At 35.7% G+C, this 25,422-nt stretch overlaps 1 protein-coding gene across 1 annotated transcript; it reads right to left on the reverse strand.

Moving 5' to 3' along the window:
* Window positions 1-836: 836 nt before the first annotated feature.
* Window positions 837-25,422, reverse strand: LOC145679663 (uncharacterized). Its single transcript, XM_081750240.1, has 5 exons — window positions 25,302-25,422; window positions 22,576-22,723; window positions 19,652-19,910; window positions 7,562-7,678; window positions 837-1,038 (listed from the first exon to the last, which is right to left on the reverse strand). Exons 1-5 carry the CDS (start codon window positions 25,366-25,368, stop codon window positions 907-909), a joined length of 723 nt encoding a protein of 240 aa, XP_081606366.1. The 5' UTR covers window positions 25,369-25,422; the 3' UTR covers window positions 837-906.

The raw sequence follows: 25,422 nt of genomic DNA on the forward strand, positions 1-25,422 counted from the left end.
AAAAAAAAAAAAAAAAAAGTTCATATGAACATGGGATATATTTTCGATGGTTTGAGAGCTACAGATTGTGAACCATTCTTGATTTTATATTAAAAATCTCACCCTGTAGTTATTCTAGAGAAGTATGACATAGCTGATTTGAAAGGCGAATAGAACGACCTTTCCAATTGTATGCAATATATGACAGTAGTGTCTTTGGAAGAGAAGTTCTTGAGGGATATTTGCGAATCAGTGTTGCTATCCAATTTCTTTAAATAATCTTAACTTCCTCAAATTTCCTTCAATAGCTTCCCTTTCAAGGACAACATTGCCAGACAGGTACGTACGCAGGGGGGGTCACGGGGGTGCGTACCCCCCCCCGAAATTTCGACTTTTTTTAAAATTTAGCCTAATTTTAGGGCCAATTTTAGGAATTTTAATATAAAATACCTTCATATTTAGTTTGGACCCCCCCCCCCCGAAATAAATTCCTGGGTACGCTACTCTTGCCAGATATTGCATACCGTTGGAGAAATCATTCCAACACCTTTCAAATCCGCTATGTCTCACCTCTGTAGAATAATTACAGGGTGAACAATACGCAACATAAAATCAAAAATGATTCACAACCTGTAGCTCTCAAACTGTTGAGATTAGGAACTACGCTCATATGGACCTTTTTGCTTAGAATCACCCATACTGCCACTTCCCAAAATATTGCCCCTTTCTCCTGGGACACCCTGTATAAAAGGTGGTGTAATATTAGTATCAGTGCATCAACGAGTTAAAATATAAATTGAACAAATTAAGAATATTCAGTAAGCTCGAAGATAAAAAATATGTTTATTTAATGCGAGTTCAAAATAATTTATTTAAATTAGAGCTATGAATTACAACATACATTTTAAATTATATCACACTGTCACTCTAATTGTAATTTATAGATTCTAGCAAATGTACTCCATCATAAGAATTGTTTGCTAGTAAAGTGCTTAGTTTGTAACCAAGCATACTACTGTCCATCCATTCTACCAGATATTCTTGTAGTTGTGGCTTTACCTAGAAAGAAAAGAACAATTGATTTTTTTGGTGAATGATTTTATATTTACTTAAAGAAAGAAAGAAGAAAATTTAATATTTTGGGTGTATCCAATATATTAAACCATATACATAAAAGTACATAAACATACTAAATTATACAATAACAATATACAAAATATTAACGGAATAAAATAAAGAAATAAGGAAAAGTTAACTACTACAGAGATTAACAAATCAAATTTCCTACTTGTAAGTGCTAGGAAATCGGACTCCCTTTATTAATAGAGTTTAACGTAGCCGGTATTCAGAGATGACAGATCTTCGGACTTCCAGAAGTCATATCTGTCTTCCGGTGTCGGGCAAATTAATTCAGTGCACTTATTTCCATATTGCGAATTTTTTTTGTACTTCTTATGTAAATAATAAAGAAGAGATAGAAAATGGCTCACATAAGCAAATGCTTGTGTGTAAGCCTGATTCTCGCATTTTATTTATTTTTGTTTTCTTACCATAACATGTAACATTTATAATCTCACTTTTAATTAACAATATTTTTTAAATACTTAACCACTGTTAAATACTTACAGTGGCGAAAACGTTATATGCCTGTTTTTTTCAGTAATTGATACTAGCTAATGATTATCAAGCCATTGTTTTACTTTCTTCATTTCTGTTTCAGTTTTCTTGAATTCCTCTGTCCATGTTTTACCAGTAAATACAAATAAGGTGTCATCAGCTAATGATTGTATATGCCCATCCATTTTTAAATTACATAAATCACTTATATAAATTAAAAATAATATTGAACCTAATACAGTGTCTTGTGGGACTCCTTGTTTTACATATGAATAATTGGTTTGAATATTACCTCTTTGGATGGCATATTCTCTGTCTTTCAAATAACTGCTAAACCAAGATAGCGATATACTCCTTATTCCACATCTTTCTAGTATATTTAAGAGCATTTTGTGTGATATGGTGTCGAATGCTTTACCTAGGTCTAGGAAAACTGCAATTACTTTTTCAGCTTTATCAACATTTTTACAAACAATCTCTGTTAAATATTCTTCTTAATGTACTTTTGCATATCTAATGTACTTTTACATATCTAATGTACTTTTACCTTTTCGAAATCTATATTGATTTGAAGAAAATAATTTATTTTGTTCAAGAAAATTAACCAATCTTCTCTTTATACATTTTTCTAACAGTTACTGAGGATTGATATAGGTCTATATTTATTAGGATCAGCATTTGAGCCTTTTTTATATATAGGTTTTAATACAGCAGTCTTGAAATAATCAGGAAATACACGTGTTTCTAAGCTTAGGTTAAAGATATACAATAAAGGTTTTAATATATTTGATTTCGTCTGTTTTAATAAACTTGCTAATAATTATAATCCACCAGATATTTTTTTTCATGATAATTCATTTATGAAACTCTCAATTTCTTGTTCAGTGATTTTAGTAAAAATACAGAGTTTACTACTTGAGTTTCGGAAATCTAATTAATATGTACTTTATCATCTATCTCTTTGTTCTCTCTCTCTCTCTTTTTTTTTCCAACACTGGAAAAATGCTCATTAAAACTTTCGACTATTAACATTGGATCACGTTCCAACGTTACTAGACCATTTTTAGTGTTTAGTTCATTTATTTCTACATATTTTTTTTGTCATTTTTATCTATAATATGTGTTATTACCTTCCATAATTTACTAACATTATTATTACATAATGTAATTTGTTTTCTTCATTTTGCGATATTTATTACTTACCTTTCTATTTTTAACGTTAATACTTTTAATGTTATATGAGTTACTTATACAATTGTATACAATTGTTACACAATTAATTTGTTTCTATATTTAGAAAATCATTCAAGTCAGTTTTACACCAGAAAAGATTACTTACAAACAGAAACAGACTTAGGAGTGTGGGGACAAAGTAAACAAAATCGTTATCCCTAGGTTCCCAGCAAGGTCTCTAGTGTCAAATATACTATGTAAGAAATATATTTTATATTTCTGTGTCAAAATGGAAAACAATCATAGTTGCTGCTTAATATGCCAACGAGTTCATAAACTACACAGATGTAAGCTACTTCACTACAACTGATCAGCGCGTAGGCCAAACTGCTTAACCTAGAGACAAGGGTGCCGATCGTGGGGGGAGGGTTCCCCAAAGTTCATGTGGGCCTCCATGTATTTTTAGGAATGTGTATTTTATATGTATTTTTATTGTTATATGTATTTTTTATGAATATACAATATTTGGTATAATTTGAATTCAGCTTGTCTTAAAATCCTCATATATGCCTTCTTAGATCTTTGTTTGCAACCTAACACATACCTGAATGTGCCCACCAAAGTTGCAGAGAAATCAGCGTCCTTGCCTAGAGACTTAATAGTTTGACAGCATATAAGTTTTGTGATGTAAAGAAATAAAATAGGGCTTTTGGAAATTCGATGTGAAAGCAGAGAAATGTGGCTTGCATTTATTACTATAAGATCCCCATTACTTTGTATCTCTTCAGTTTAGACTTAACATTTGGTAAATAAATTTTTCATTTAAAATAACCAAACCTGTGTTTCACTGTATTCTCAAACTTTATATAGAAGGGAATAAAAAGATGTCAGCAAAATGCCCATACCATGTGCTTGAATTTCGGACGATATTTCAAACTGAGGCAAATTGAATATGAAAGATGCAAAATAAGTTAACACACAGTAACACTTAGAGTTATATACTAGTTCTAATATGATAATTGTATTTATGTAAGTTTACATGAATTTGTAAATTTGTTGGTTAGTAATACTTAGTTTAATTTAAGTATACGCATGTTAAAGACGAAACCAATTTAAGCTCAATTCAAATCTAGCAATAGCATAAGTATTAGGTTAATAGAAGGGATTGATTGATTGATTGATTTTTTAGTTTTACGTCCCGTTCAACAGCGAGGCTATATGAGACGTGGAGCTACTGATTAACGTGGAATCCGAACCACATGAGCTCACGCCGGGAATTGAACCCGGGTCTCCCGCGCCAAATGCGCGCATGCTAACCGCTTAGCCACGAAGCAGCTCTTTACGTCGTCACTTCCAAGGGCCAGAAAATGAAAAGTGCAATACCTCTTTAATCAAAATAGACGCAGAACGCAATCACACAGTCTTACCGTCGTCCAGCGAATGATTGAATTCCGTATTAAAAGAAGTGAATAATTCCTCAATTGCATTACCTGACCATCAGGGAAGATCTCCCCTCCAAAAAAAAAGTCATCACGATAAGAAGTAGTAATCAGTGAAAGAGAGCGAGGAAATATTGTGCGCAGGAAGAGTTTCGCACTGTAACTTCGTGCCTGACCATCCTTGAACAAGATGTGGGCGAGCAACGTCACGCAATATGAGTACAGCATATCTGTATACCATGTTGGATGCTTATGTATATACAAGTTTGTGTTGAATTTCATGGAGTTCTGTTTTGGCGTCTGGTGGGAAACTCACCACAGCAAAACAACATACGGATGGACTAAGGTCATAAACTCACTACATTGCGATAAACAAGCAAGGGTACCCAGTCAAGGGGTAGGGCGTTGTTGAACAATGTCGTATGAAAGTGAACCATGAAGAATACACAATTACGAGTAAATTTTTGTTCACGAACTCATATTTAAGATAGTCTGTACAGTAAGTCTCTAGAAAACTTTACTAGTGATTACTAGTGAAAAATTGCGAATCAAGTTATTTTCATGGTCACCTTACTTTCTCTTCTACTACAGTTGCTCGGAAGTAAAAATAAACCGTTATAAACTGCTATTCCTTATAAAAATATTATACAACAGCTTTCAAAACAGGAATGGAAAGCCTTTCCTCTAGGAAATGGAAAGTGAAACGACGTGAATACTCCCTTAAGGGCCACAATGGCTTGGTGTTGGAACGATCTACTGTGGTTTCTCGTTCTATACCTGCTCGCGCTGAGTGAACTTTGTGCTCGACAAACACTGTGTGGTTGTTCTTCTTGGGGTTTTCCTATTTGCCCCTAACCTTTTAATTTTACCACTTCATTCATTAAAACAATTCCGTCAGCCTTACAATCAGTACATAATCATGGGACAATAAACTAAAAAATACATGCTACCTAGAAAAATATATTCTATTGTTGTTTGTCATTAAGTTATTCATCTCATTTTGACTTGCTAAACATCTGCCCAAATACACAAATACATCTACACAAATACATCCCAAATTCAGTCAGAATTCTTGTGTGTTGGAACCTATTTTGTATATTTCCTGACATAAGTATTTTATAAATCTTAAGTGTTTCGCTTCTTTCCACTCACTACGATTACCGTAATTCAATTCCACTCACTAAATATCACTGAAAATCTGTATACTCTCTTCCATATCCACCGTTCCTTCACAACGATTTTCAACATGTCTTCATTTCGTATTTTGTTAAAGGGATTAAAATGAACATCTCTTACAAACATTTAAATTGAACATTTTTTATATAATATATCACGTAATGGCATATTGAAAGCTAAAATTAAGGAACTTGAAGATAATAGTAAAAATAAAAATATTCGGGACATGTATAAGGGGATCACCGAATTTAAGAAAGGCTATCAACCTCGTGCTTATATATTAAAGAAATCTGACGGAACAGTTCTCACTGATACGGATAGCCTCTTAAATAGATGGAAAGATTTCTTTAACGATTTGCTGAACACGCAGCCAAAAACTAATGTGCGTGGAGAAAAGGAGATACACACCGCAGAACCGTATATTCCAGAACCCAATCGAATAGAAGTGGAAGCCGCTATAAAGAAATTAAAGAAACACAAATCTCCGGGTGTTGATGAAATTCCGGCTGAGTTAATTTTAGCTGGAGGCGAAAAATTGTGGAACAAGATACACAAACTCATTCTCCTTATCTGGAACAAGGAAGAATTGCCACAAGAGTGGAAAGAGTCAATCATTGTTCCAGTTCACAAGAAAGGCGACAAAACTGACTGTAATAATTATCGAGGCATTTCTCTTCTGTCAACATCCTATAAAATCCTTTCAAATATTCTGTTAGCAAGATTGACCCCATACGCAGATGAAATTATTGGAGATTATCAGTGCGGATTTAGACGAAATCGATCAACTATCGACCAAATATTTACCATTCGCCAAATACTCGAAAAGAAGTGGGAATACAATACCCCGGTACATCAACTATTTATTGATTTCAGAAAGGCTTACGACTCGGTTAGGAGAGAAACATTATACAACGTTCTTACAGAGCTTGGAATACCGAGAAAGCTAATTAGATTAATTAAGATATGTTTAAGTGAATCCCAAAGTAAAGTCCGGGTAGGAAAATTTTTGTCCACGAGCTTCCACGTCGAAAATGGCCTGAAACAAGGAGATGCGTTGTCGCCATTACTATTTAACTTTGTGCTGGAATACGCCATAAGGAAAATCAAAGATAGCAACCAGGGCCTAGAGTTGAACGGCATTCACCAGGTTATGGCATATGCTGATGATGTAAATTTAATAGGGGATGATAGGAGAACAGTAGAAATAAATGCAGAGATATTATTAAACGCTTGCAGGGACATGGGTTTAGAAGTAAATGCAGAGAAAACTAAATACATGGAAGTACGTCGGGACCGTAATACGGCAAATTGTGGAGGCGTTAAAATATTAAATAATACTTTTGATAAAGTGGATACTTTCAAATATTTAGGATCAATATTAACAGACGAAAATCATATTCACGAAGAAATTAAATGTCGACTAAAAGCAGGGAATTCGTGTTACTATTCGGTTCAAAATCTCTTGTCGTCGCGAATTCTGTCGAGGAATTTGAAGCTTAAAATATATAAAACGATAATCATGCCTGTTGTTCTGTACGGTTGCGAAACATGGTCGCTTACTCTCAGGGAAGAACATAGACTGAAAGTATTTGAGAACAGGATCCTGAGAAGAATATTCGGACCCAAGAGGAACGAGAATGGGGAATGGCGGAAGCTTCATAACGAGGAACTACATAGTTTATACGGTTTACCCAACATTGTTAGGGTCGTCAAGTCTAGGAGGCTTAGGTGGGCAGGTCATGTAGCTAGAATGGAAGAAAGTAGAAACGCTTTCAAAGTCTTGACTGGTAGACCCATAGGAAAACGACCATTAGGAAGACCTAGGCGCAGATGGGAGGATAATATTAAGATGGATCTCGCAGAGATAGGAATACAAAGTAGGAACTGGATCCAATTAGCTAAGGATAGAAGTCAGTGGAGAGCTTTTGTGAACGCGGCACTGAACCTCCGGGTTCCATAGGCCATAGAGTTAGTTAGTTTTTAATGGCATATTGTGGTCTGGGAAGGGTAAACAAAAAATGATTGGAACAAATCCCTTTGGTTTTGGTTCTAGTAGGGAACCAGAGAGTTTACTTAGATGGTCCCACCAGTTTTTATAACTTACACAAAGAAACTCCTCAAAATACCATTTCACGAAACTCGTAAGCCTAACAACTTATTTGAAAGATAATACTTACTTCTTGCTCAAGGAAAAATGCGTGTACAGGCGGAACAAGAGTGTTGCGAAATACTGCTGGTCCTGCTTCTAAAGGCTCGAATTCAAGTAGATGTGACATGCTTTGATAGTAAAAGAACTATAGAAAAAAAACGTTGTTTTATTGAAAATATGAACATTTTTAATCATTGACATTAATTGCTCTTATTTTCATTAGCTTAGACTATGTTACGATCGACTACTATAATATTCGATTTCTGTAAAGAACAAATATACGTATATATTAAGTGTTATGACTTCTCAATTATCTGTATCCCAAGGATGATACATAGTTTAACGATATATAATTAAAAATGCAGATCCAGGTTCATACTAATCATTTAAAAAGTGTGTTTTAATGCACATACAACCTTTAATATAACGTAATAACTTATCATGCACAGTGATATTACACATAAAATAATCCTTTATTTGAGTAGCACATTGCAAAGCTTGAGTGTTATACAGGGTGTTTCAAAACAACACCGAAAACTTTTGGGAGGTGATTCCTGACACCAAAATAAAACAAATGAACCGGTTCGAAAATAGCCGAAACCAGCACTGTACCAGAAGAAGGTTCTCCTGTGTGTTTGGCGGACTTCTTTTGGCATTGTGCATCGGGAACTGTTACCAGCTATTCACTGCATCAATGCAACTCTGTACTGTCAGCGTTGAACCGTGTTCAACAAAAACTCAAAACTCTGGAGCCAGTACTTCTCAATCACAAAGGGGTCCTCCTATTACATGACAATGCTTTGCCCCATGTGACTAACAAGTAGACCTCACCACTTCGCCGTTGCGTTAGCAAAAGGAAACAACTACTGTCCTAGAGTAGGGTTGAATATAAGATATTGAGAAAAATTTTAGCTGCTAATGAGCACTAGAAATATGGGAAAACGAAATAGAAACATGAATGTGGGAAAGCCATCTATAATATAATTTGATAGTTGCAAGACCGATATTTTTTTGAAATAGATAGAGGAACAATAGTTATGACTTTAACTGTGTAAATCGAGTTAGGAGGGATGTTTTTATGGCATTCCAGATCATGACCGCCATCTTGAAATCCGCCATATTGGATTGACGTCAATTTTTTTTAAATGGAAAGAGGGCCATGTGAGATATCAAACAACAATGACTTTTTCCACCCAATCTCATACATTAATTAGTTTGTCCATATCTAGAACGGTTTACGACTTACAGTTCTTTCAATGTTGAAAAAATCGTTGTTTGTAGCAGATAGCAGTTAACTATAGTGACAATGAATATAGCTCCAGAGATAGCATTCTTACTGGACAAAATTACGGCAATGCAAGAAATGCAAGTCCTCAGCATTCATAAAACGGTCAAAACAGAATTTTGCAGAGTACCATGAGCACCAAATATAAAATGAAGCGTCACAAATATCACAAAAGTTAATGCCGGAAATATTGAAAGCGTGCTTCTTCGGCACTTCGAACCATTCGATCGGCTCATTTATACTGATTTACAAAATGCTTATTGAATCATTCCTGTGAAGCGAGGAGACTGAAATTGATTGTACACAAGGGAATGCAGAGTGACAATAGTATCTCTGTCATGCAGTTTTGAATGGAAATGTTCGTCCTTTATTGCATAATCACATATAGTATGCGAATGTTTTGTATTGTTTAAAAAAAAAATACGTTGAAAGGTTGAAATATGCCGGTGGTACCTTTTGGAATTTGTCACACTTCCACTGATTTCCCAGGTGGAGCTATTTTACTTCGCACCTCTTCATTATTAAATAATTCTCAGGTATCCAGCATAAGTGTATTCCTGCTCCCTGTATTCGACCAATAGCAATTCACATATCATTCCGCTTCCACACTAGCTTCTTGATTGTTTATCTCAAGATGTGCCTCCTCTAGAATATCCAGAGTGTATTCCATTTCAAATTCCACTTCTTCATCCGCTAGGAATCTAATTATGTCATCTGCGATTACTCTTTCCTGTTCTGATATATTTGTTTCATTGTGCTTGAACCGTAATGTCTGTACTGGTGCAGGAGGTACATAGCAATGTTTGCCTTATTTAACGCCATGGTGTGTCGTTTTTTAATCTAGAATTGTTGCCTGCACACACTCTCCCTAACACACACACACGCACGCACCTCAGAGAATTACAGGCTTAATGCAATAAACGAAGTAACTATTTCTAAAACACTTCCAAATTCACGGGTACAACTCACAGTGAGAATAATATATTTCCTGCACTTGTCTCCTTACAAAGAGCTTGGCGTTGTAGAATGGTACACGATGCACGTAAGCTTCTACCTTATACCGTAGCTGCTACGATCAGGAATGCCATTGGCAACCAATATTGCTATTCTCTTCATCGTGCTGCCCCAACTGCTTATAGTTTCAGTTTGAATCTACAAACTCACACACGAAGTGGCGAGGTCAGAACCACTTTATGAATGCTGAGGACTTTCATTTCTTGCATTGCCGTAATTTTGTTCTGTAAGAATGCTGTCTCTGGAGCTATGTTCATTGCCACTGTAGTTATCTGTTATCTGCTACAAACAACGAACTTTTCAACATTGAAAGAACTGTAAGTCGTAAACCGTTCTAGATATGGACAAACTAATTAGTGTATGAGATTGGGTGGAAAAAATCATTGTTGTTTGATACCTCACATGACCATCTTTCCGTTTGAAAAAATTGACGTCAATCCAATATGGCGGATTTCAAGATGGCGGTCATGATCTGGAATGCCATAAAATCATCCCTCCTAACTCGATTTACATAGTTAAAGTCATAACTATTGTTCCTCTATCTATTTCGAAAAAATATCGGTGTTGCAACTAACAAATTATATTATAGATGGCTTTCCCACATTCATGTTTCTATTTCGTTTTCCCATATTTCTAGTGCTCATTAGCAGCTATAATTTTTGTCAATATCTTATATTCAACCCTACTCTAGGACAGTAGTTGTTTCCTTTTGCTAACGCAACGGCGAAGTGGTGAGGTCTACTTGTAAGATGATCCGGTACACCATTCTACTCCTTGGATAGGAAAGAGTATTGCGTCCGCCATACTCCCCGGACATTGCACTGTCCGATTATCACCTGTTCCATTCCTTCGACAATCATCTTAGAGGACGCCAGTTCAAATTCCTATGAGAGGTTCAAAATGTACTTGATACTTTCTTCGCTTCACAGCCCACCAAGTTCTGCCGCTATAGAATCCATGGCTTTCCAGAACGTTGGCAGAAGGTCGTGGATGCTGATTGGGACTACATTTTATCTTCCAGGTACGTCTTAGGTGACATATCGATGTTCGAACAGGGTGAAAAAGCGAAAGAACTTTCTTGGTTACTTTTATATAAAATTCTGTAACAAATGAGAACATTTACACAAAATTTCAAATCTCTATGCCAACTATGTAGAATACGTATTTGGTGAGCCTCAGTAAATGATAAATGTCGTTTATTTTTCTACAGTGTTTGAGATCGAAAACTTTCATCTTGACTTAAGCCTATGGCTCAAGGCGTCATTTATACAAGATGTCATGGTCATGCAACTAACAGTTTCGGAGATCGCGGAACGGCAAATTAATTAATTAAATAAATAAATAAATAAATAAAATAAAATAAATTGATTTTTGGTTGCATTTTGTGAAACTGTGTCTAACTTTGAGCTGAGTTTTTATAGGAAACTCTGAGGATTTATCCCTAATAGTTATCTGATCTTGTAATTGAAAAAAAAATAAACATTCAAACTGCAGTTCCACGTTAGGTGTCGCATTTCACAAAATTCTCCTGTTATCAATCTAGAATAAATGAAAAACAGTACACGTAATTTCAAGGTTATACGTATAATAGTTTTCGAGATGTGGAGAACAAACTAAGTTGAAGTGTCTCAATTAAGTTCAAGACCAAAATTAAACCCTAGTTTCTACTTGCAGATCATATTTCGCAAGATCCTGCCTGCTTTGAAGCTTATTATATACAGAGAATGTTTATCGGAGCTTTCGCAAACTGCAAATGATAATATTCAAACGCACTTTACAAACTTCAGGTCGTAAAATCTGGCTGGAAAGAACGTATACAAAATTTCACGTCCAATTCTTTCTGAGATCTTAGCACGGCAAAAACAAAACAGGAACTGCAATTCGCAAACTCCCGTTTAATTTACTGTTTATTATATAACAGGGATTCAAATAAGCAACAAAATTTTACTCTCCCACATCCCAGAATAGAAATCATTTACACACCTTCGGTATGATATTAAATACTCGCCCCGGGCGAGTGGGCGAGTGGTTATTTGCATCCCTGGTATATAAATAAAATACTAACTCAGAAATGCATGATACTATACGCAGTAGTTTCAGAGGTCTTGTGACAAGTTAAGTCATTTTTAAGATAGCTTTCTCTCTTTGGAGATAGCATTTATCGACATTCTTGGAGGCACATGTAATATTTATACAAAATATCAGTATCTTATGCTTAACAGTTTTGACCTTCTATTGATGAACGAGTCAGTAAGTAAATCTGTGTATTTTTTCCAAATATACTGCATATTTGAGATAAATCATTCGATGTTTATAAAATCATAAACGGTTAGACAAGAATAGATGAGAAGAAATGAGCTAGAATAACATCAAAGAAGCTACAAATTGTGCACATTTCTTGTCCTACAGAACCCACATTAGGGTGTATAGATAAACAACTTTTTTCGAGTGGATAGTGCAGAAAAGTGGCCATTTTTGGCAAAAAAAAGTTGAGTTTTTTTAATTTTTGGAGGTCATTTTGGTCACATCAGCCTAGAACTTTGCAAAACAATTCCAAAAAGTCATTATTGTTTTTTTTATGTATTTTTCTCCATTATGGTCGGTTTTTCTTGTTTATGACAATATGTTAAATGAGTACCTCAGGAGTGGTTTCCTTCGACGTTGCCTTAGGCTTTTGGTCAAAAATTGTCGATTTTCGGCTGAAAATGCCTTTTTCTGTTCATACGTACCGATATAAAAGACTAAACAAAAGATTAGGCTTTCTAATTGTTACCAGTTCTTCAGTTACTGTCCAACGTTTCGTATGTTTTTATAGCTTACTATGCTTTGAAAATAACTCGCAGCTCACCACGAGGAAGTGGATGGACTACGAGGTCCCCACAAACCAAATTACGTTGCCAAGTATGATTTTACTAAGTGACAGGTCCAAAGTTTCTTCTAGTTTTCTCCTTGGACCTTATAGTCACCTTATGTTCGAAATGTCCTCTAGATTCCAGTTTCTTTGATGTTGTTGTTCCGTGTGCTGAAACCGAAAAGGGGAAAAGGAGCCTTTATGATAATTTTCCAAGTTGTTCCACCCCCTTGGTTTTGCAGGAAAAAACCTTGAATTTCCTCAATGTTTTGTTTGGTTTAATATAAGCATCTACTTCTTCATTTATATTATTGTTCAATGGAAGTTCGTGACGGGAGCATCAAGCCCAATCATTCATATCATAGTACTGTTCTGCATTAAAATTGATGGTTGGTAAAATAATTGCTAAGTATTTTGTTTTTTCTTCAATCCTCTTGCTTTCTTATTAATTTCTCACCAACCAAAATTTTCATGCCGGAGTTTTAGTCGGTTACCATAGCCAATCGGAGATTTTCAGGACGTTTTATTCGATGACCCTATCAATCATATCTCTCAAATGGAATGGGAGAAATCGGGAGAAATGTATCACCTAGAAGTATAGTGTTCCTTCAGTTATCAATGGTTCCTTCTTGGTCCCAAATCACACCAATACCTACATCTTCATTATGTACGTTGCATATGAGCTGCAGTTGTACAGAGGGGTCGGAAGTGCAAGCACACAGACTCAGCACTCGGCATGCCGTCGTTAACTACCGCGACTGGACAAGTGGCCCGGGCTTTTTTCTCGCTAGACTGCACAGAAAAACACTGCTCGAAACATCTGTAGAGATAACCAAAATATATTAGTGGGTGCTTAAATCTGTTATATAAGAAATCCAGTCGTGATGGGTTCTAGTCTGAAATTTACCATTTTTGATCAAAAGTATAAAGAAGCAGCAAACAAAATCACCCTGAGGCCTGAATTTAACAGATTTACCATAACCAAAGCAAGAAACCGACCACAATGCAGAAAAAAATACATAAAATGTTCAAATAATGATTTTTTATGAAATTGTTGTGCGTGTTGCATACCCAAATCACTATCAAAACTTGAAGTCGATGCGCGCCACCTAAACGACCTCCAAAAAATGTTTTAAAAAAAGATTCAGACGTCTTTTTGGTCACAAATCGCCACTTTTCCGCCCTATCCACATTAATATTTCGAAAAACAAACTTCTTTTGATTCATCCTAACGGTAGTGATATAACGGAACCATAGATGCCACTCTTAAACCTTCATATTGCAACGTAGTAACTTAATACAGTGTTAAGAAGATCGTGAAAGAAAAAAAAAAACGCCACTAGGATTCTTTTTTTAAATTTTTAGAATGCAATTCACTAAATGACCACTATTTTTAAAGTTTCGGGGTGATTATCTAGAGCCATGTAAAGTAAGCAGAGCCACTATTATCCCTCTTACACTTTCCCATCTGAGAGTACTTCATCCGATGGCGTATTTAGGGAGATAGCTATCGGGCTCAAGCTCCCGCCACGAAATAAATTTGTTATATGCACAACTTCATTAACAATTGTCGGTACCCAAAAGGAAAAATATAAGGGCTTTTTCACGTCGTCGACAGCGTCACAAACTGTCGTATCTCAGTTTTCTAAACTTTTCAGGAGAGCGATTTTTAGGTTTTCACACAACTTTGAACAGCCATAACTCAAAATCTATTTTACCGAAAGAAGTGAAAATTTACCAAGTTATAACTTAAATCATCAGAAATCAGTGTAGAAAGTTTTATGGAATTTGCCTGTAAAACCTTGTGGAAAATTTGGCGGGAAAAAGATACGACAGTTTGTGACGATGGTAATCCTCTCTTGTATGAAAGATACGACGCATATTTTTTATACTGAGAACTACATTAATAGATGAATAATCGGAATATATTGCACTTTTATTGAAAAAAACGTCGTGTTTATTACACAAAATAATTTAACAAACGCTTCCTGAGATTCTTGAGGGTGAAACGAAATTCCTGAGAACACACAAGAAACACAACATTAAGAGCGTACTAACCATAACATAATATAATGCTATCAAGTTGTCATTGCCAGAATATACCAGGGAAGCAAGAAAGTTGTTGCGCTTTTATACTATGAAAGAAAACTATCAATTGCAGGGTTTCAGCGGTTTCTTTATTCGGCAAAATAGCCTCCATTTGCTTCTACAATCTTCTCCCAGCGCTCAACAAGCTTGTAAATGCCAGTTTTGTAGAATATTTGTTCCCGAGACTCGAAAAACTCAGCAACTGCATTTTTGACGTCTTGTTCAGTCTTGAACCGCCTGCCACGCATAAAGTAGTCCATGGCCAAGAATAAATGGTAATCCGAAGGGGCGACATCTGGGGAGTAGGGAGGATGAGGTAGAAGCTCCCAACCAAGTTCTGAGAGTACCTCCAGTGTCTGTTTTGCAGTGTGAGAGCGCGCGTTGTCCTGGTGATAGAGCACACCTCTTCTGTTCACTATTGCTGGCTGTTTCTGGGTCAGTTTGGTGGCTACCGCTCTCAGTTGTGATGAGTACACATCTTTGGTAATTTCTTACCACGTTCCAAGAATTCGTAGTGCACGATACCGTTTGTAGTCCACCAAACACAGAGCAAAACCTTGCGTTGATGGATGTTCGGTTTTGCAGTCAAAGGCTTCGGATCATTCGGTGATAGCCAATGGTATGACAGTTTTTATTGTCATACATGACCCACTTCTCCTCACAAGTTAATATACGGTCCAAAATTGGACAGATTTTGTGTCTCGTCAACAAAGATGAACAGATATTCAGTCTTAGAACTTGGCTCGTAGCGGTCAGCTGGTGAGGGACCCATTGACCCAGTTTCCAGATCTTGCCCAACTGATGCAGACTTACCCGAATGGTTTCCCTGCTTACCTCGAATCGGTGAGCAAGTTCCTCACGTATTTGACTGCAATCATCTTCAATAGTGGCCTTCAGGTGGTCCATCCACTGATCCACTGATTTGGGCCTCCCAGAACGAGACTTATCTTGCAAGGTCTCGTCACAAGTTGAAAAGGTCTGGAACCATTTTTGTGCTGTACGTTTACTTATTACACCCTCTCCGAACGCAACACATATTTTTCTAGCTGCTTCTGCACCATTTGTCCCGAATTTAAACTAGTAAAGCAAACAAGCTCTAAAAACTTCATTTGACACTGACATGATTACGAGCGATTTTTACACACCACGATAACAAATGCGTTGTTATATTCATCGTGGCTGATGCGTCAATGAATAAGCTTTCCCAAACAGTCAAAACTTTCATGCTACGGTGACAGATGTCGCCGCAGCAGCCAAATGGACGCGGGAATGGTTCAAAAGCGCACGAACTTTCTTGCTTCCCTGGTAAAATTTTGCAAAGTAATTTGCAAATTGCATGCTTTGATATTGCACTTGACAAGGATGGCTAATGTGGTAAGTTTCTGTAAAATTGAACATGTTCAGGGTTTCGAATGATTGGAGTTGGGCCCAGACACAATGATAACAAGTCCTCGTACTTCTGTGGAGATAATTTTTGACAAGTCTGCAAAGTAGGAACTTCTATCTGGTGGATTCAATCTGCGTTCTTTTCAGGGAAATAGTTCTGTAAGTGTCCTCGAAATGACTTGTCTTAAACTGAATGCAGTTTGGATAATCTTTGTTCACTTTCACTTCGCGCATTTCCGTCCAATTGATTGGATCTGCATTTTCGTCACGTCTAACTGACAGAATACAAAGACATTAGGACAGAGATCTAGTCTCGTACATCGCTTCTGTCAACACAATGAACGGTATATGGGTTCTTTTTCCTTGCCAGTTTAACAATCGGTTTAAGTTGCGAGGGTACAAAATTACTGCCACAGTGCTTAATAGATGTGCTTATAGCACTGTGGACTGAATCTCCCTCATTTTGTCCATGCCTAAATTCAAAGAATCGGAGAGAAATTTCTCTGATGTTCTTACGTGTTTGCACCGCATACCCCAACATAGCAACCAACCTGAACTCCTACTAGGTCCATTCTGTATTTCTCTAACTCATTCGTTACAGATTTTAACGCGCCTGCCCTATAAAGACTTCTAATATTCCATGTTCCAAATCTCATGTCCATTTTGTTTTGCTGAGGTCGTGCCAAATTACCAGTCCTGGTCCCAGGGTTCTGTGAATGTTTCTGAAAAGCTGTATTTTTTTTTTTTTTTTTTTTTTTTTTTACAGGATGAGGTTGTTAGCCTCACCCAAACCCCCAAGCTGGAGGGCCACTCCTTGTCTGCCCGCGACTGCTTATTCACTATCTTCGCAGCTAACCTCTATATCTAAAGGCCTTCTCCTCGATCCGCAACCTGAGTACGCCCTATGCCGTGCAAATATATATGTATACAGCCCCGCATTGATCAAGTATAACATTCTAGCTTATAAGTTTATTTGCTTCGGCTCTTCCGAGCTTAAAATATAAGTAAAAAGACATTAAGAACAAATAATAAAGAAATTAAGTCTATCTGATGGATAACAATAAGAAATGATATAGAAAGCAATGAGTTTATTAGTACGGAGCTTTACACCTACTTTTGGGCCACTTTGTATATATAAACAAATTAATTTGAATATAGACGTATCTGTCCAGTTGGAAAAGATTTGTTGCTCACAAACTGTCGTAACTCAAGATACGACTGTTTGTGAAAATGGTTTATATGCTTCATCTTAAGATACGACACAGTGACGTCATCACCACCGTCAAAACAACGCACATTACAGATGTGTCGTTTTGGGAAATTGTAGAAGTCAGTGTATACAACCACATAGTAAAATATCTCAATTTTCGTTTTTTTTTTAGATACGACACTTTGTGACGCTGTCGACGACGTGTGGGGATAGTCCCCCCCCCACACACGCGAAACAAAATTCTAATCCTCCTTCGTCCTTTCATTTCAAACTGTTTGTGATTTGTTAGCATTGTACGTTTAAACACATTGCAGTAAAAGCTTTTTCGTTGAAAAGTTGTAATTTGTTCATTTGTCTTGATGTGATGTATAAAATTACATACTTGACATTTACAATTTTTGAGTTACGCACTTGGGTCCTATGTTATAGGAATTTGCGGAGTAAGCAAATTGCTTCATTCGATGACTCTTTAATATATTCCTATCCCTTTTAGTTTCGTTCTTTCAATCGTTTTTAATTTGGAAGTAGTGTGCATTTTAAGTGAAACACCCTGTACATATTCTTAAAAGAAAATTGATCAGATTGAAAAGTGGCGGACAGATTTATTACTCTCCTGCACTGAGAAAAAAAATGTAGGTGGCGTACTTAAAAACATAGGTCACATGCGTAATTCCTGTAGTTTTTGGACTTAACGTACAGTAGACGTATAACTAAAAACGCATGCTTTATAATACTTTCTGTATAAGTGTTCCATCTATACGTACTTTCCGTATGAAACAATGTAGGCGGGCAGGATCTCACATACAAATGGACGTATATAACATATGGCCGACGAAGGTAATATAAATATATGTATGTGATATACGGAAAACTGTTAGATGTCAGACATCCTGCAACGGCATGATGTAACATCTAAATTCAGTGCCTATGTAGCATACGGGTAACGTATGCTCCATACTGATTTCTATAGTAAGCAAGAGGATACCGTATATTTGTACAATATACCGCTTTCCGGAGAACGGATTTTTCTCTGTGTGTATGTTGTAAATAGATCATTCAATTCTATCAATGTAGTCCTCTATTCATTATGGAAATGCTTCCTTCTAAACGTTCTTGAGATCTAGTGAACGATGAAACCCTCCACGCTCGTTGCCCCTTAGGATTCATATTGAAAGAGAAAATAAATCAATCTTAGTCCTCCGGACAAGGGTCTAAGTAGGACGTTCATGCAAAATTTAAAGTTTCTATGCTTAGAGGAAGTTCGGGTATTATGGAATATGATAATATGGAATACCTCATTATCTCGCCTGTAGTGTGTTGCTTCCAAGCGGAGAGGAAAGAAACTACTACCTCATGTTCCCATGATGCTCTACAGTCAGCCTCCTTGTGATTGTGCCATTCGTTGTGTTGGTAGACGTGAAAATTTTGATTTCTTATTCGTGAAAATTTTTACAGGTAAGTGTTTCACAACCTGTATTTTCCTATTGAAATGTAATAGAACAACAATTCTTTGTTTACCATGACGTTGGATATACAGAGTGGCAGTTTTATAAGCGCCATTATCCTATACGCCTTCGAATGCGTTTAACAGCAGTTTCGTTTCCAAGATAGCGTGGAGGGCAATATGGAATAAACGCAAGAAAAGCATGGTATTTCGTGTTCCGTATGGTATTCCGATTACAAAAATATCTATCGGTATTGGGCAATTAAAATACATTTATGATGACAACAATGCTAAGTGTATTTTTTATTACAGCAAATTTTCTGCTGATACAAGGGATGAGCTTGAGTCCAACGTTCATCATGTTTAATGTGAGCATACAATGACTGTGCCGATCCTGAAGCAGAGAATTATAATTATGACTTTTGTAAGTAATCACATTCAGTTATGGCTTGGCATTCAGAATTTTATATATTGTCACTGTATTCATTGTATGTTCAACAGAAAACTCATTTGTTTTCTATGTAGCATTTGTATTTCATATTACCCGACTATTTCATGTTACCCTTCAAAGTGTTTTCTTTACAAATTATAAATTTTGCCCACCCCTATAACGAAACTTCATTATGAAGATACGCATAAATAAAGCCAAATATGTAAGGCGTATATTTATTTTTATTGTTGCTTCAATGTGCAAATATTAACTGACTTACAAGCGAAACAAAAATTGTATTCCATAATGCCCGAACTTCCTCTAATAGTTTAGGAGATCTGTTAAAGCACGAAAAATCTTACTTCAATATGGCAGTAAACAATATTAGGTTATTTTAGAGTAGTTCTTACCGAAAAATGATATTGAACAGCTGTTAGGTAGAACTTCAGACGCTGCACTGAAGTATCACAATGAGGGCATCCGCTTACTTGGAATCCTTGGATGATGACAGGACCCAACAATTCTACAGTAGAATTTATTTGTATTGCATTGGGACTTGGATGGGGATCATAATGACCGGCGACTGGTTCAGTAATTCTCACTATCTCTTCAATATGAAGTATGGAGCCACCAGTAGCAGACACATTGCAAGTATAACCATTGGGAAGGCTGTAATAATTTTCACAAAATACGTTGTAAATGTTATCAATGGGTGTTTTAGTAATAAGCACATATTTATGTATAAAAACGTTAAGATTATAGATAAAGTTACCTTTACCACTACAGAAGACATTCATTACATTATTAACATATAACTGAGAAAAAAAGATAAATGTTATCTCTCTCTCTCTCTCTCTCTCTCTCTCTCTCTCTATATATATATATATATATATATATATATATATATATATATATATATAATTTAGCTAAGGATAGAAGTCAGTGGAGAGCTTTTGTGAACGCGGCACTGAACCTCCGGGTTCCATAGGCCATAGAGTTAGTTAGTTAGTTATATATATATATATATATATATATATATATATATATATATATATATAACTGATATGCTTAAGTTTAAATCCTTATGTGTCGTTTAAGAGAATGTTTTTCAAACAATACCCCACAGTCATTTGCAAGACCAGTGTGCACCCCCCCGAAACCGTGTCATGTGGCTGAGCGAAAAAGGAACAGCAGAAGATTGTATGAAGGTCATGTATTGTTCTATTTATAAAATTTCTTTAGATTCCTTCACTATGACTATTAGTACAATTAACGAAAACCTCTGCTCGACAGCTTAATAAGTAACCTGAGTTTAGACGCTTAGCTAAGCTTAAGGAATGGAAACAGAAATGTCCCTCGTATACATTCAAATTATCATCCGATGAACATTTAAATGCTAAAGAATGCTAATCCATCCCGACCTCACTCTTTCAAATTTCTGAAAATACTGGGAACATCAAATAATAATGTTTTACTGCTAAATTATTTAGTACTGAAACATAGTAAAAGGCTGCATTGAAGATACGCAAAATACGAATTTGAATATAAAATACGCCCATGAATGCCAACGAATGCCATAATGCCAGAAATACGCCCATGAATGCCAGAAATACGAATTGCCCATGAATGAGAACTTTTTAAAAGCATAAATTATTTGGTTCAATAGTATTTTCGTTTAACCCTTTTAAAATCTTGCTTTTTTTTTAAAGGTAAATTTTAGACTTTCATTCAAGCAGTTGCAGCAGCATTCTTGTTTATTCTACGATCATAGTTTTTATCTCATTCTCTTCAGAATAGAACAGCCTTTCAAACGGTATCATTTGAATTTCCCTATAATGTTCATCCTATTCAAATGTTTAAGAGAAATTCGACTTTTTCTGATTTTTGTTTAAATTTTAAGCCCCTCTGAACCCCTCTCTGTTAACGCACAAATTTCAAAATGAACCAAAACATGATAAAAGATGTAGTAAATGTGTATACAGCACTTCAAGCTTCCATTTTGAATAGTAAGGGCGGGAATAATATTTACCAATGAGCCCCATAATGCTCCAGATTACTCCAAAAGATCCGGATGTAATATAAACATTTCCTGAGACATTCCTAACTATTCTAGGAATGGTACATCATCATCATGTATCGTACATCGTTATCTTCAGAATAGAACAGCCTTTCGCTTGTCTCCATCATGTATCTAGAGCGGGCGACTTTTAACAAAAATCGCGAAACAAGTTATTTTACTTTAAGAAATATCCCTTCTTTTACCTTTGTTTCCCTCTGGACCCCCTCAGTTAACGCAGAGATATGATAAATCTGAAAAATACTAATTGTTTCATGGAATGCTTGTGCAAAATTGCAATCTTCTAGGTGCAAAAGTAAGGCATCAAAAATAATGAAAACATACCTAACAAAAACAAAAAAAAAAAAAATCTTCCAATTTCAGGGATGAAAAACAAAGATGCAATATTTTAGGAACTACAATCACAAACAACAGGATAAGGAAAAACAACTGAAATGTTTTTCAATGTTTCAAGTTGTTTTATTTAGTTCTAGCTTCGCTTTACTAATGTTTTGATTTCTTGAAAAAATAGAAAAACGTAAGAAGCATCGAATATCTGTGCTTTTGATTCCCTTTTATTATTTTCAAATCCTCATAAGGGAATATCGAGAGGCTGTTTAGAAAAGTGAAATTCAAATAAAAGTTTAAAATTTGAAAAGGAATTGAAAAGGAATCCAAAATATCCACAATAGTAAAATATTTTAAAACTTCTTTAAGTTTCTTCCCTTTTGCATTACATAACTCTCATCCTGCTAGAGATCTGTACCGGCTTGGGCCTACTTAGTACCCGGTATATATCACTTTGGACCCGGGCCGTGCTCGGGCAGTAAATGTTTAAATTATACAACCATATTTCTAGGGCCTTTTCGAGCTTAACTTTATAAATATACAGTACAACGATATATATATATTGCAGTGTTCTTTCTGGAGAACTTTTAAAGCACATCTGCAAAATTAAACCTCTAATTGCTGTAAATAAAAACACAATTTTGCGTTAATTATTAAGTTTCTGTAATTCGGGCTTATTTCGGTCTCATTTGATTATCACACGAGCTCGGGCCGGGCTCGGGCCTAAATGTTAAAACATATTTCGGACTCGGGTGGGGTCTCACATTGTAAATTCAGGGGCCGGGCCGGGCTCGGGCTAAAAATTCCGGCCCGTGCAGACCTCTACATTCTGCATGGTATATTGTATATACATATTAGTAAGTTCTGAACCAAATGTTCATATAAGGTTAGGTATATATTAGCAGATATTGAATGTAATTTGATACTTACGGATATTGATATTCGCCTCTAGAAGTATTGACATCTTTGTACCCAGTGTATTCTAATTCACTAAGCAATTTCTGAAGAATAAAATCTATGTATGCTTCTGCTTGTCTTATTGCTTTCGAGTCGACAATCTTTCTCTCTTTGTCAGCATCTAGAAAAAAATAAAAACAAGCCATTCACTGCTTAAAATATTTAGTCTAATATTATTTTTATAGAAATACAACAAGAAGAGCATGTTATAGAAATCAAATATCTCGCATACACTAAGGCAGAGTTTCTCAACCTAGGCGTCGCTAGAAAGTTTCATGGGGGTCGCGAATAAAAGCGGAAGAGATAAATATAATTAGAATCTAATACCGGAAAACATTTTTAAATATTATTTTGAATTTTGTTCATATTTTTATTTTTATACATAGTGTTAAGAACAACAAAAAATAGATCTACTAAACACTTTCAACAGGTGCAGAGTTGTTTAAAAATAAGTGTAAATGAAAAAAAGTACGATATGAAGCTACTGAGAACTGCATATTGAAATACCAGAACAATACAAATGCAACAAAATCTGCATATTGAAATACAATTAAAGTTGAAAGCTAATGAGATACCTGAGCATAGTCTGATTTCACTAGTGCGGCAATGTTCGGTTCAATCTTCATGACGCACATTATCAAGACATTTAAAATACTCAATAAATTTTTAACAAGTGTCCACATTTTTAACACCACTTTCTTTCTTTTTATCGTGTGACCCAAAATTAATTAAATTATGAAGTTTTTAAATTTTCAAACTGCCTCCATTTTCAAACAGTATGACGGATCGGATTCGATATTTATAATATGAATGAACTGACCAAATTTGGGTTTAATCCATTCGCTTTTACGGAAGTTACTGTATGCACTATTTACAAGAAATGGATTCTACTATTATAGAAATAGATGGATATCATGAGATCTCTGTCATAGGTATATTAAAAATCCCACACAAGTTATTACAAACCAGAAATTATAAGGGAGTTTCGCTTAGCGAGAGGATGTGATAAAATGGGAATAGTGATAGGAAATAGGTTGAGAACTCCTGTACTAAGCAAATGTGTGTTTTATCGACTGTGCAAGAACTAACAATTAAATGGTAGCCATTTTGCAACACCACCCCAAAAATTATTTTTTCATAGAGAAATTGTTTCATTTTTCGAATTTTTTTGTGTGATACATTAAATGACATACTTTCTCATTTAAAATATTCGAGTAGCCCCCGTATCCCATGATAGATGGTCCTGTGGGAAAAGCAGCACTCTCTATTCAATGTGTCCTATGTCATTTCTCTCACACACATTTTTGTCATCTTTCTGTCTTCAGCTGTTTATAATTTATTAACACTAGACGTTTTATCTGATGTACATTGTATAAGTGATGCATTTGCTATTTTAACTATATAATAGAATTAGAAAAACTGGATTTTGAAACATTATTGAAACAAAAATTTGATGCCCTAAGTCAAGTATACCTGTAACTAATATCCGGTGTTGAGAAATGTGTAGTGGGGTTGAAACAGCAGTCAAACAAATTTTGCCCTCCTTGGAAAAAATCTTACCAAATCAAGGGTCTAGCTAATATCTAACTTAAAGAGATAAATTTCATATCATAAGAAATAATAAACTTCTCTCCCCTCCGCCTCTGTATGAAAAATATGCTCTTATTTATCCACTACAGAATCACTCCGTTTCGACCAAATATGTTCTGTATGATTGTTGACGATTTTATACAATCCCCAGTACTTTTGTTCGAAATCGGCCAAGAATGAAAAATCGACCCCTCCCACTTTGCACAAACATGTAGCTGCATGGCTGTTTAAAAAGATCCACAACAGCTTTCGTAAAATAAAATCCTTCGATATATGGTGTAAATATATTGTTGCTAGATGGCATTCATGTCGATTTGATTTTAATCCTTCCAGCAGCGAGCCTATTTGAGACGGGACCTACTGATTACGTAGAATCCGAATCACATGAGTTCCCACCGGGAATCGAATCCGGGTCTCCCACGCCAATGGCGCGTACACTAACAACTTAGCTATGAAGGAGCTGTAGATGCCATTCGAGTTTAGCGTCCCGTTAGTACCGAATCAAAATGAATTTGATTTGATATTTCGTTATGCATCCCTTTAACAGCGAGGCTATGTGAGACGTGAATCTATAACAACGTGGGGTCCGAACCACATGAACTCCCGTCGAGAATCAAATATGGATCTCTCACCAACGGTGTATGAGACGTGAGTATAGAGCTTATCGTGGATTTCGAACCACATGAGATTTCCCCAGAAATCAAACTCGGATCTTTAATGCGGAAGACTCGAACGGTAAGCTAATAGCCGCGAAGGAGCTCTAGCACTGAAGATTCCTAACCGCCTTTACTGTTGGAGTTGAAATGTGTTAATAACAAAGGAGTTAATCCCCAACTAACCCGATTGTGAATAAAATATTCCCAAGAAAATTTTGTAAACATATTCTACTTTTATAAAGCAAGCTATCTGATGTATTCTTACAGTTTAGGGTTGAAATTGGTCAGGGGAAAGAAGGGAGGGTGTCATTTCACTTCAACGGTAAAAAGCATAACTGATTACGTTTAGTAAAACATTTCAAAAGCAGAAACGTCCAGTTTTGGTTAAAGACTTATTCGAAATGTAATATTAGGCTACTAGTGACATGAAACTATATACCTAATTCCACTTACCGACATAAGCACAAAGATAAGTGTGAAGAAAAATTGTAAAACTAATGAAAATGATTAATTTCAGCATATTTCGTCTTGTTAAACCATAAAACCTCACACAATGTTAAAAAAATGATTACAC

This window comes from Thermobia domestica, chromosome 2, assembly GCF_964235325.1.
Source record: "Thermobia domestica chromosome 2, izTheDome1.hap1.1, whole genome shotgun sequence".
Lineage (NCBI taxonomy): Eukaryota > Metazoa > Arthropoda > Insecta > Zygentoma > Lepismatidae > Thermobia > Thermobia domestica.